Below are 13,061 nucleotides of genomic sequence, written 5' to 3' on the forward strand. Positions count from 1 at the left end.
CCATGACTGCTTCTCCAAAATGAGAGGAGGGCCCCTCGCCACTTTGACCTCCCCAGGGAACCATGAAGATGGGGTAGGAGGTACAGGCACCTGGCCTGGTCCTGGCCCAGGGCAAACTAACCCTTTCGCAGATCCTCCCAAAGTTCTGTTGAGCATGGTTTCCATGGAGCCTCATCAGCCAGTAAAGGGGCAGGAATCCAGTGGCCATGTGAACATCACACATATTGATCACAAAGGTCAACCCTAATTGGAGCCAGGCAGTTGGCAGCGGCTGTTTTACTTTTCTGAAGCCAGTGTTCGTCATGGACAACTTGAGGCTGCCCTCCTGGGAGTTTGATCACTGGACTTACTAGTCCAACATTGTGTCTCAGAAGGAGATTTTTTCATTACACATTCACACTAAGAAAACACTAATAGGGCTCAACATGGCACGTGTAGATACTAATTAGTTTCCACTGTAATCCCTAACCCCTAACCCCAAGCCAAGCAGACATTCAGGTATCAGAAAGGGTTGGTGACTGAATGAAAAAACTGTGACACATCAGAGACAGGAGGGCAGGGTGTGAGAGCCTCCAGGATAGTCAACGTTCCAGAAGCAGAGCCACAGCACACGGAGCCTGATGGTTCAGGGGCTCTTCTAGAGCCCAAACCAGAAGCTGAAGAAGAAATCCAAACATGTGTCCACAGCCTGACCACTCCACTGTGACCCACTGGGGCTGCATCCCACCCACAGCCTGACCACTCCACCGTGACCCACTGGGGCTGCGTCCCACCCACAACAGCTCCATGCCTTCCCAGACCTGGACTAGCTCCGCACAGCATCCCCTGGGGGACAGGAGCCCTGTGGTGCCCCCCGCAATCCAATCCGCAGGCTGCCTTTCATTATAGGCACTAAAGTGCAATGATTAGGTGACAAACCTCATTTGCCAGGAGGCAACATGCAAAGTCATAACCAGGCCTGGCTCCATGGGAACATGGCTATAAATTGTTTCTGACAGTTGTTTTATTTCATGCAAGCATTGCCTATACACATTCTAGAAAGACCCTGTCACACAGCCCACTTGACTGCCTGGCCCACTCTAGTTGACTGCCTGATCAGTCAACAAATGGACTGACCACAAGCCCAGGCCCAGCTATGAGGAATGCAGCCCAGCCCCTAAAAGAGAGTCCACCCACCCCTTGTGAGTGTGGACAGGACAGGACCAGAGGCTGACTCAGGGTGTGGCAGGAGCCAGGAGCCTCTGATCCTTGAGGAGTCTATGGCCAGGGCGCCTACCCCTGAGACACTGTGCTGTAAGGGGAAGACGGCTCCCAACCACAGCTGAGCCCCAGGTACACTACCACACAAGTCCGGGTCTGGTGGAGACACTGACCCGCCTCTGAAATCCCCCCTGGAGCTGTAAAGGTGACAGGCACTGTTCAACAGAGGAGGCCTAACCCAGTCCTGAAAACAGCATTATGAGGACGAGACCCATGAGGAGTGCTGCCATGGTGGAATTCCTCAGTTCCGAACGACTAGCACACTTACTCATTCACTTCATTCGGCTCACAGTCTTTTTCTTTCCCTTTGGGAAGTTTTTCTTCCAATTTAACACAGTCTTGGAAAGATGAGAAGCACACGGCCAGTGGGGACACCCTTAGGTCCGGTAACACCAATCGTTCAAGAATGGGCACATGACTCGGGCTGGGCCAATCAGGACGCTTCCACCCCAGCAGCACTGATTGGTTCCTGGATGGACACATGACCCCCACTAGGCCAATCAGAGTCCTCCAAGGTCGTCTTCCTTGGAGTGAATAGAGAAGGGGTTTCTTATCCCCCTACCGTGGAATTTTTGCTAAGCAAGAAGAATGACTGACATATGGAGGAAGCCTGGCAAAAGAATGAAGTCAAGCAGAGTCACAAAGACCTCACTCCAAAGTCCAGGATCCAGTCTTTCCTGAGTCCCCTTTTGGCAAAGGCCAAAGTGAACTGGATCCTTGTTCCATACTACTGAAGGAGCCCTGACTGGAATTCACTGGGGAGCTTGCCACCCTCTCTCATTTCAGGAGCCCACTCGCTATCAGATCCCCGTGGTGCCTACTCCAACACCTAGGGGAGCCTCCCCTGCTCCTCTTTTCTAAGCTCAGTCCAACCTTTAATGTCCAGCATGGAGGTCCCCCCACGTCAGGGACTCTCCAGGCCCCAGCTGAACTAACCACTCTGTCCTGCTTCTCCGTTACTTTGTCCAGCATGGCTCTCACCTTGCCCTCCCCTTTTCCTCTCCCTCCACCGTGAGTTCCTGGAGCTCTGAGGCCGGGCAAGATTGCCTCTGTGTTCCTCACCACACCCAGCACACAGCAGGTGGTTGACTCACGCCTGCTGCTCTGATGTGTGTTGAGGATGAAGACAGGACCGGGTTCAGTGAGCACCTCCTAGGATCATGTGTCCCTTTAAATTCACATAAATACCGGGGGTGCCGGGTGCTATGTCAATCCCCATTTTACAGATGAGGAAAGTGAAGCTCAGGGAGCTTGAGTAAGACTCAAGGTCAAGTTGGTAAGCGGCAGAGCTAGGGTTCAGACCCAGCTGGTCTGCCTCCAAAGTGCTGCCTCTCACTCCTCCTCCATTAGATGGCAAGCTCCATGAATCTGCCATGTCCACCACCAACCCAGCAGCCAGCACAGTGCCTGGCCCAGAGAGACCCCAGTGAACATCTGTGGAAGCGAAAAGATGCCCCCACCAGTACCACACCTGGCCATCTCCTAGGAGCCTCCCAGGAAAGCAGCCCTCCAGAGAAAATCCCCATAGAAGGGGAAAGGCACGAGAAGGCGGGAGAGGAAGAAGAGGCAAAGCGTGGGGGACAGAGAAGTGTGCCAGAGGCTGGGCCACAGCACCTCAGAGCCCCATGCAGGAGGGTGGGCTGAGTGAGGGCTAGGGTAGGCACATGCCTGCCCTTGGGGATGGATTTGCTAATTATCCAGATCCGGTGATTACTTCAGCCACACTAATTAACCTGCTGCTCCCAGGGGTTCCAGAGTTCCCGAGGCACCCTGTGACTGGGCCAGGCAGCCCCGTGCTGCAGGATGCACACGGCGGGAGGGGGTAGGACTTCTCCCACTGAAGAGGCGGGTCCAAGGCTGGCCCTCAGGGAGGGCCACACTGAGCACCCTGGGGACAGGGCAGGTCACACCTAGCCCAGGAAGCCATGAGAATGAAAGAGGGAATGTGTAAAGGAGGAAGAAGGCTGGGAGTCAAGGAAAGAGAGGTGACCTCAGGAGGGAGGTGTGAGGGTGACCCTTAGGAGATCACAGGGCAGTTTCCTTCACCAGGATCTGGCAGCCAGCTAGGAGGTATGCAGTCTTTCATGCAACCCACACTGACTGGGTGCATTCTGTGTGCCGGGGGTTAGGCCAGAAACAGGGAACCCAAAAGGCAGCAATCCCTGCCCTTCAAAAGCTTCCATTCCATATAGGGTGGACACACAATAACAAGGTCAACCATCTAGATTAATGGCACCTTCAAAACAGAGGAGTATCATGGAGTAAAACAGGACACTGAGGGGCGAGCTGGGGGATGGGACAGGGAGCGGAGGGAAATTCTAGAGAGTGTCAGGGAAGAGCTCTCAGAGGTGGTGACGTTCTGAGCAGAGACTAGGGGGGAGCTGAGCATGAACCCCACAGGTATTTTGAAGAAAAGCACCCCCTGAAGCAGACAGAAGGCTTTAGGGCATGTGATCAAGAAGTGGCATGGAAGCCACAACCAACATGAATGAGTGAAGGGAACAAGAGGGCATGCACGTGACTGCTAACAGGGTGGGAACGAATGAGGGGGAAATGCAGGGAGGATGAAGCACCAGACAACCAAAACACTGGTCAATAACTCCAGAGCAAACAAAATGGTATAAGAAAGGCAAAGGCCGCCCCAGTCAGCTCAGGGCGTTGACGCAGGGCTAAAGTGGTCAACCTTTCCAGGCAGTGCTCATCTGCCATAATGATGATGCTGGAGAGAGGGGAGACAGGAAAAGCATGGGGATGGAGCCCCAGATTCCCGCCTCCAAAGTGAGAAGTCAAGGGGTGCAATCCAGAGTGTCCCAAGGAACTGTGCAGGTAAACACCCAACATCCGCTAAGACGGGACAGGGGCTGTGCTGAGGGTACGAAGGCAGGGAGGAGGAGCTGCTGGTCGTCCAGCCTGGTAGAAGTCGTCAACTCTTTTAACTATCTGCGTGCATAATTTTGTTAAAAAATAAAAATTAGGGAGGGAGAGAGGGAGGAAAGATAGGAAGGAGGGAGGAAGCAAGAAAGAGTGGCAAAGAACTTCCTGCCCCCTGTACCTTCCAGGGCAGCCAGAGCCTGCAGGGGCAGAAGAGCAGAGCTGCTGGGGAGGACTGGAGGCCAGAGGGGCTGCCTGGAGGAGGTGGCCCTGGAGGACTGCATGGAGGATGCCCACGAAGGAAGGGAAAGGCAGAGCTCTCTGTCCATCTAGCTCGGGCCCCTCATAACTGAGAACATAGGTGGGTCCCCTGTTCCCCTCAACTCCAGGCCTCTTTCATCCAGTCCCTATAGCAGACACATCCATGCAGCTCCTCCAATCCTATAAACTCTCAGAGGGCTTCCATGCTCTTGGGCTCCTCAGGCTCTGTAGGCTCCCAATGCCCACCTCACACCCCTGTCCTTCCCCCAAGACACTGCTCCTTTTGCCTCTCAACCTTTGCACAGGCTGTTCCCCATCCCTTCCCTAGCAAAGCCCTCCTTATGCTTCAGGCCTCACTGAAGACACTGCCTCCTGCAGGGACTATCCCTGACCCTCCACGTCCATCTTTCAACATGAGCCCTTCAGACACAAGGCAAAAGGGAGCAAGGTGTTCTGTGGACAGAGAAAATCCTACTGCTGACACAGAGATTCCAATATGACATGCTAGCAGATCCCCCAGGGCCTCCACTGCCCAACTAAACAAGCCAGAAAGACAGCAGAAAACCCTGAGGCCAACGGCCCACGTCAGCCACATCCCCTCCCACCAACGCGTTATCCGTGCTCAGGGTAAAACTGCAGCCAGTGAAGACCGATGGTTCTTCCCTGCAGGGCTCCCAGCCCCCAGCCCTCTCAGTCTGAGCATCCCCTTTCTTACATTTTCCAGAACTATGGGACTTCTCGCCAACTGTAAATACCAGGAACACTGTGAGAGGCCACATGTTGTGAATCGTCAGTCACATCTCACAACACGTGGTCTCTCCCGAGGGCTCAACATTTACATTTGTGGAGTTGGAACCGCCAGCAGTGGGAAAGCACCCCATTTCCCCATCCCTGCCCGCCCAGACAGTGGGGCACTGGGCTGAGGTTCTGAGCTGAGTCTGGCTTCGAAGGTGTGGTTCTGGGGTTCCATAACAGGGGACCTTAGCTTGGAGGGTCTGGGTGGGGTGGCTTCCCCACTGGGTCTCCTGGTCAGAGACTTCTGAATCTGAAGCTCTTACTCTGAGGCATCCATGTAGAGGTTTGGACCCTGAGGTTTCACCACAGAGATTTTTAACCTGGGATGCTCTACTGGGATTTGTGAGCCTGGTTAAGGGGTCTAGTTTGCTGCTGCTAAGTCACTTCAGTCGTGTCCGACTCTGTGCGACCCCATAGACAGCAGCCCACCAGGCTCCCCCGTCCCTGGGATTCTCCAAGCAAGATCACTGGAGTGGGTTGCCAGTTCCTTCTCCAATGCATGAAAGTGAAAAGTGAAAGTGAAGTCACTCAGTCGTGTCCGACCCTCAGCGACTCCATGGACTGCAGCCCACCAGGCTCCTCCGTCCATGGGATTTTCCAGGCAGGAGTACTGGAGTGGGGTGCCATTGCCTTCTCCAAGGGTCTAGTTTTAAGTGTACTAATTCCAGAAGCTCTCTCATGGCATGGGAAGGGGTTCTGAGTTCAAGGTTCTATGCTAAGGAAGCTTATAGAAAAGAATTGCTCCAGGCTTTTCCAGTGGAGGGGCTAGAGGGGGTGAGAAGGAGCTGGACCTCCTGAGCCTGCTCATCCTGTTTGCTCCTGAACCGTCAAGGAGATTCTCACCGTTTCCCCCAGAGCTGTTAAGAGACCCTTAGCTGACTCCAAACACAGTGCCCGTGGACTGAAAGAACAGGGAGAAGAAGAAAGCACTGGAGGAGGAAGGGGGCTCACTGCCCTCGTGCTCAAGGGCACATCTCCCTGAGACTGTGCTAGGACCCCCACTGCACACCTGCCTGCCACAGACAGCAGCAGGAACAGAGGGCAGCAGCTCACCAAGGTCACACAGTACTTGCGGCTGATCCCAGGCGCCGATTTCAGTAGTGCATCAGCCGTAGGCTAGGGGAACCAAGGAGGCTGAATCCCACTGCCTTGAGTGCAGACACGCGTGCACACACACACACACACATCCCCCCAGTGGATCCTCAGCCAGTGGCTAGAAGGACCCAGGAGTCTTTTTCTGCAACTCTATGGCCTGAGTAGGGCAGCCTCACCCAGGTAAGAGGTAGGTTGACTTAAGACTGGGTCCCAGTAGCTACTCAAGTTGGTTCTGAGACAGGGCCAGGGCCCCAGGACAGAGCTGGGAGGGCAGGGCTGGAATGCCCTGGGTCTGAAGAATAGGAGCTTTAGGCCTGGTCAGGCCCACACTCCAGGAAGCCCTGCTGCTGCTGCTGCTAAGTCGCTTCAGTCGTGTCCGACTCTGTGCGACCCCATAGATGGCAGGCCACCAGGCTCCCGCGTCCCTGGGATTCTCCAGGCAAGAATACTGGAGTGGGTTGCCATTTCCTTCTCCAATGCATGAAAGTGAAAAGTGAAAGTGAAGTCGCTTAGTCGTGTCCGACTCTTAGCGACCCCATGGTCTGCAGCCTACCAGGCTCCTCCGTCCATGGGATTTGCCAGGCAAGAGTACTGGAGTGGGGTGCCATTGCCTTCTCCTAGAGAGTCACATTACTCCCCTGCTAAGAGCAGCCTGACTCAGACCCCTGTGCACCGCCTCAGCATTTAGCGGTCGTCGGCAGAGAGGGAGCCCTGTGAGCTGTAATCTCTTCCCTGAAGCCCAACATGCAGAAGCGCCGACCACAGTAAAGGTCTTCTTTGACAGTCATGTATATAAATGCTTGCTTCTCTGAAAAGCACCAGCTCTTTAAGGATAAAGATCATGCCTTTCCTTACTGTGTGTCCCCAAGTTCAGGGCCAAGTCCACAGTAAGCACTCAGGAAATGAATGCATGAATGAATGACCATTTCCTTTCCAATATCCTGATGGAAGGCTCAACAGAGAAATTTATAAGCACAGGAATGTTCTCTCTGCCACAGTCAGTGACGCTGATGGCTTTGTACATCACTTGTGCTCTGAAAACCTTGTTCTGGAGACAAGGAGATGCTCAGAATTCCATCCAGGAATTTGGGCTGGGTTTTCTGTAGACATTTATTTACTTTTTTCTAATATAACAGAATCTCGCAGTACTCCCCTGAAGCCACCTTATATCTAATTTTCTGAATTTCTAGATATAAAATAAATCATTATACAAAAAAAATCTGTATCTACAGTGTATGGAACAAAAGGAGATTTCAAAGCCCATTAACTCACAGAGATAGTATGTTACTGGGAGAATATGGGCTGTATAATTAAAACAATTTAAATCCGATTATAAGAAGACAGTGGGCTTTACTGCCTGCCACCATCTCACTAACGGAAAGAAAAACAATATCTTGAGGTTTTTTTTTAAGTTACTGTAAACTTGTGAATTAGGACACGCATGTACCACCACTCCACGGCCTTATGTTACTGATGAGATGAAACACTCCTTGCAGAGAAATATCCCTTACAGAGAAGGTAAGCCATCTTCAGCTGAGAGATGCTGGCTGAGTATACCGTCTGGTAGCGGAGGCCCCCAAGTCAGGAAAGGAAGTGGTCCCCGTGTCAGCCAGCGTGAGAGTGGGTTCTCTCTGGAGACGCCAACCTCACGGTTAGTGATACCTGGCTCTCCCTGCCCACTCTCTACTGAACTCCGGAGTCCAGAGTCTGAGGAGGGAAAATACCAGAGGGCCTGGGACAGGGAGATGGACCACATGACTGTTCACAGCCCCGCCAGGAACAGCTCCTACTGTGGAAGTGTACGTCTCTTTTTGTTGGTCTTGGCTGTTCCGGGTCTCATTGTGGCCAGTGGGATCTCTGATCTCTGTTGCGGTGCGCAGTTCTTCAGCTGCAGTGTGCTTGGTCTTCAGCTGTGGGACCTGAGAGCTTTTAGTTGCAGCATGTAGGATCTGGTTCCCTGACCAGGGCTTGAACCCGGGCCTCCTGCACTGAGAGCTCAGAATCGTAGCAACTGGACCACCAGGGGAAGTCCCAGAAGTGAACATTTCTAAACACAATCTGAACTGGAGAAGCAGCCAGGGCTGTAATGAAGTAATCTGTGATGACGAGTGCCCCCACGTGCTCATCCACTGGGAAGCAGGATGGAGTCACCTTCCACATTCCTCTCCATCGCTAGGGGCTGGAGTTGATGGGCTGGTTCCATTGCACATCAGTGCCATCAGGAAACTCTTAAAGAACACCCATGCCTCGGCCCTACCCTGACACGTGAAATCAAAATCTCTGGGTGGAGCCTAGGCCCTGACCCTTGCCTGAGGTCCCTGAGGATGCAGACGGGTCTGCGGTGTTCACATACACTTTGCACAATGGCTGGCACAGGGTCAACCATGGCAGAGCTGGAGATGGGGAAGAGAGTGGTGGCCCCTTTGGGTTTTCCCACTCCTGTGAGTCTCTCCTCTCTCAGCTCAAGGCCCCGATCTAGGTGTATGGCTCTGAGCCCTGATTTCTCCTCTAAGCTCTACAGCCTGCACCCCATGCTCACCTCAGGGGTTCAAATCCCAGAGCTGGAGTCACTTCTGCCAGAACCACAGAAACGAAGTTCTAAGAGCCCTGCAGACCTTGTCAGACGGTCAGCACCCTCCTCCTACATCCAGCAACCCTGGACAAGTATCCTGCCTTTTCACATCCCTAAGCTTTCACTCAAGCTGTTCCACCACCTGGAGTGCCTGCTTCCCTTTCACCACCTAAGTAGCCCTCATCCCCCAGTTAAGACTCTGCTCAGGAGTCACTTCTCCCAGGATGTCTCCCATGGCTGCTCCCTGGCCCAGGCTAGGGAACCTAAGAGTGTGATCTGTGCTTCAAGAGAACGAAGCCGACCCAGGGCCTGTGGGAAAGCAGATGCCGTGACTAACCCAGCCTGGGCCAGGGAGCAACCAAGGGAGACATCCTGGGAGAAGTGACTCCTGTTCCTACCACACCCAGCTCTATGGCCACAGCAGACAGGACGGGCAGCCTGCCAGGACTGTCGAGAGAAAGAGCAGTCTTGGGTGGGCTGAAAACCAACCCATCAACCCTGCCCAGCCTCATGCCCCACACAGAGACTCACATTGCCTCCTCGACCCTCACCACCAGCTTTCTCCAGCCAAAGTTAATAATTTTAAAGTAATTAAGTCCAGCAAACCGTAACAGATTAAGTAAGGACTGCTGGTGGCTGGCAGAGCTAAGCAGCCTCACCTCAGCCTGAGCCCACGTGTGGAGGGCAGCTGGGTGGGGACTGGATCCCAGGTCCAGCCTCCAGGGGCCTAACCATCGGGGGGCAGAGATAAACCTCTCTGAGCAGCCAGCCGCCTAATGAGACTGTCAGGGGACTTCTTAACGATATTAGGCAGAACCCGGGCTCTGCCCTACGGTGTGTGGAGGATTTCTATTCAATTACTGGTTCGGGGGCAGGAGGCAGATACTGCCTGGGAGGAGTGGGGAGCCTCTGCCGATAAGGTAGCACCCCCCTGGCACTCCTAGTTCTGGCATGGCCAGCCCAGACTCCCAGGATCCACAGTGGCCTGGGACAGTGTTCCCACCGGTCAGAAGGATGAGCAGAGATGGCCCGGAGTGCAGGGCAAAGCCAGGTCTCTGGCTGCCAACCCCCGGACACCTGCTCCTCCCTTGGAACCTAGGTGAGCTCCCAGGGGTGGCCACAAATGGGCCACCTGGAGGAAGGGGACAGAGATGCCTGCACCCCTGCCCACAACAGGTGTGTGGGGATAGGAAAGACCCCCCTCCTTCCTGGGGTGGGAAACACTGATTCTGGGGCCAAGAACTCTGCAAACACCCCTGCACTTGCAGGGGGCCACAGAGCAGTGAGTTCCACTTCCTGGGGATCAAGCCCTGCTCCCCTTCAGGACGTGGGCGTACCAAGGAGTTCCAGGTCACACCACACCCCCAGGAGCCCTCAGGACCCCCAGGGAGGGCTCAGACCCCAGGACCCCTCCTCTCTTCCGATCCCCAAGTTCCTGCCCTGCCAGGCTGGCCCCCACTGTTCCCTCACTGCCCCAAATGCCACCACAGCTCAGCTCATTCTGCCCCATGCCTGAAACACAACCTTCCCTAACTCAAAGCCTTCCTGCACAGCCAGGCCCACAGCCCATCTCCTTCACTGATGCCCACCCGTGGGCACACCACAGAGCTCAAAGCCTGGCTTCTTCCTTCCTAACCCTGCCTGCCCCACAGAGCTTTCAAATCAGCCAAGTCTGAGGTCTCCTGGAGCTCAGTGTGTAGAAACAGTGGCCCCAGGGTGACCCCAGGGCTTCCGGTCCAACCCCAGTCCCGAGTGCCCTGTGGGCAGAGAAGCCCCACACTGAGAGGCTGCTCCCTCTTCTGGAGGGCAGCTCAGAGAAGGCACAGGGCACATGGTGTTCTGTGGGCCCAGCCTCCTCCCTCTTCCTCAGGTGACACCCATGCTCTGCCCCTCACCCTCAGCTTGGGGCTGCAACAGCCCCAGGCCTGGCTAATCAGGGCATCCCCTCCACTGGCACCAGGGCTGAATCCGGGAGGAGGTTGTCCCCACGGCCAGCCACAGAGCAGCAAGCCTGGGAACCCTGTAAGACTCTTGTTAAAGAGCCCCCTCTTTCCATGGGCAAGGAGCAGGGTCTGGCTGATGAGACCCCAGCCTGCAACAGTCCAGGGGCCCTGAGTGGATGGAGCTCCCCGGGAAGGAAGCCCACCCTGGGGAAGGCAGCGACAGGGTGTGGAGAAGGAGGCAGTGTCCTGAGGATATGACCTGGGCCCCTGGATCCAGCCATGCCTGAAGCTATACCTCCGCAGGCCTTTTCCATTACACAGCCTGATGAATATCCTTATTTGCTCAGGCCACCACTTGTGTTCCTAACACCCACATGACTAATATGATTAATAGAGAGCATGATTTCAGACCCTTGGCAGAATTCCCTGACGTGAGGCTGCCAGGGGGTGGTATCTTCAGATGGTTCAACCCAGCAGCCCCACAAACACACACGGAGGCAACAAGATTCCCCTAGGGCATGAGAAGCAGGGACACTCCATACACCCCAGGGCACCGTGGCTCAGCCACCTGGTCACAGCCCCAGCAGGGTCCTCAAAGCACACCCTGGGCAGGCCACCCAACAGGCTCCCCCAGGGAGGGCTATCTGTCTACAGGGGTGTGTCTGTGAGCTCGCCAGGACACACAGGCATGCTCTCCTGTGTGTGTCTGCAGACCCACACGTGCACATGCCTTCAGTACAGTCACACAACCGCTCAACAAACATTGCTCTGGCCCAGCGTGCCCTGGGAGACCTGAGAGGCAGAGCTTAAAGGCCTCACAGGGACCCCTGAGACACAAGGGGAGATGTGAAGGACAGCGTGGCAGCCAGGAGATAGACCCTGTCCTGGCCTAAAGAAAAGTGATGACCAACCTAGACAGCATTTTCAAAAGCAGAGGCATTACTTTGCCAACAAAGGTCCGTCTAGTCAAGGCTATGGTTTTTCCAGTGGTCATGTATGGATGTGAGAGTTGGACTGTGAAGAAGGCTGAGCACCAAAGAATTGATGCTTTTGAACTGTGGTGTTGGAGAAGACTCTTGAGAGTCCCTTGGACTGCAAGGAGATCCAACCAGTCCATTCTGAAGGAGATCAGCCCTGGGTGTTCTTTGGAAGGAATGATGCCAAAGCTGAAACTCCAGTACTTTGGCCACCTCATGCGAAGAGTTGACTCATTGGAAGACTCTGATGCTGGGAGGGATTGGGGGCAGGAGGAGAAGGGGACGACAGAGGATGAGATGGCTGGATGGCATCACTGACTCGATGGACGTGAGTCTGAGTGAACTCCGGGAGTTGGTGATGGACAGGGAGGCCTGGTGTGCTGCGATTCATGGGGTCGCAGAGTCGGACACGACTGAGCGACTGAACTGAACTGGCTATGAAGGCAGGGCAGCCAGGGAGGGCCTCCTGAAGAGCATCCCTGGGACAAGGCTGGAGCAGAGTGGGCGTGGCGCCCGTCTAACAGCACCCTGCCACCGAGGCTCCCCTGGAGCACTGCATGCTCATCCTCACCACAGACCCCCTGCCCTCCCCTCCATGCAGTGCATTTTCTTGGCAGGAGCTAAGTAGCCTGACACAGTCGGTCCCCTGAGCCGCGCTCAGGCTGGCTTCTCCTGACGGGGATTCCATCGTGAACAACTGCAGGGCTTCAGAGCCCCTTCAGCCTCCACTCACCGGGAGGGTTCTAACTCCTGCTTCCTCAGAGGCCAACGCATCAGGGTGGTAGCTACGTTCTCACAGATGGGCACTGCACACCGGCTCCTGTAGGGGTGCTGGCGGGGGGTCGGCAGTGCCCTCCCCTGCACGCTTGCACCTCCTGCCGCGGCCCCTCCGTCTCCCAGCCCTTTCTGCTGCCCAAGTTTGGAAGGCAAGTGGCTGGGACGATGCCATCACCGGTACACGCAGGTGGAAACTGAGGCGCACGTCGGGGGGCTCCCGGGCCCACCAGAGGATTCCCAGGTGGGAGACAGGAATGGAAACCCCAGTCCTGACTCCCATCTAACACCCAGGGGCAGTCGGCCCACACAGCCCCAAAGGGTCAGTACCCGGAGCCCAGGGAAGCCTCTCGTGCCTCACTACCCGCCCCCATCCCCACAAGCACATCTCAGAGGGGATGGACAGGCCAGTGGCCCTGAGCCCCTGCCAGGGCACCTCAGCCCGGGAAAACGCCTTCCAGAAACGGAGCCTCCAAAATTATTTCCTGCTCCAGCCCACAAGTGTGGAAAAGC

At 55.2% G+C, this 13,061-nt stretch overlaps 1 protein-coding gene across 4 annotated transcripts in view; it reads right to left on the reverse strand.

Moving 5' to 3' along the window:
* Nucleotides 1-13,061, reverse strand: part of GRID1 (glutamate ionotropic receptor delta type subunit 1) — a 687,268-nt gene that overhangs the window by 657,902 nt on the left and 16,305 nt on the right. The window contains exon 1 of one of the 4 annotated variants that reach the window (XM_070364587.1): nt 1,529-1,689. The exons of the other annotated variants lie outside the window; for them this stretch is intronic. Coding sequence (XP_070220688.1) covers nt 1,529-1,532 — 4 coding nt within the window. The 5' untranslated portion in view covers nt 1,533-1,689. Of the gene's footprint in view, nt 1-1,528; nt 1,690-13,061 lie in introns of those variants that run through there. 4 annotated transcript variants of the gene reach the window in all.

The sequence above is a fragment of the Bos mutus genome, chromosome 28 (genome assembly GCF_027580195.1).
Source record: "Bos mutus isolate GX-2022 chromosome 28, NWIPB_WYAK_1.1, whole genome shotgun sequence".
NCBI lineage: Eukaryota > Metazoa > Chordata > Mammalia > Artiodactyla > Bovidae > Bos > Bos mutus.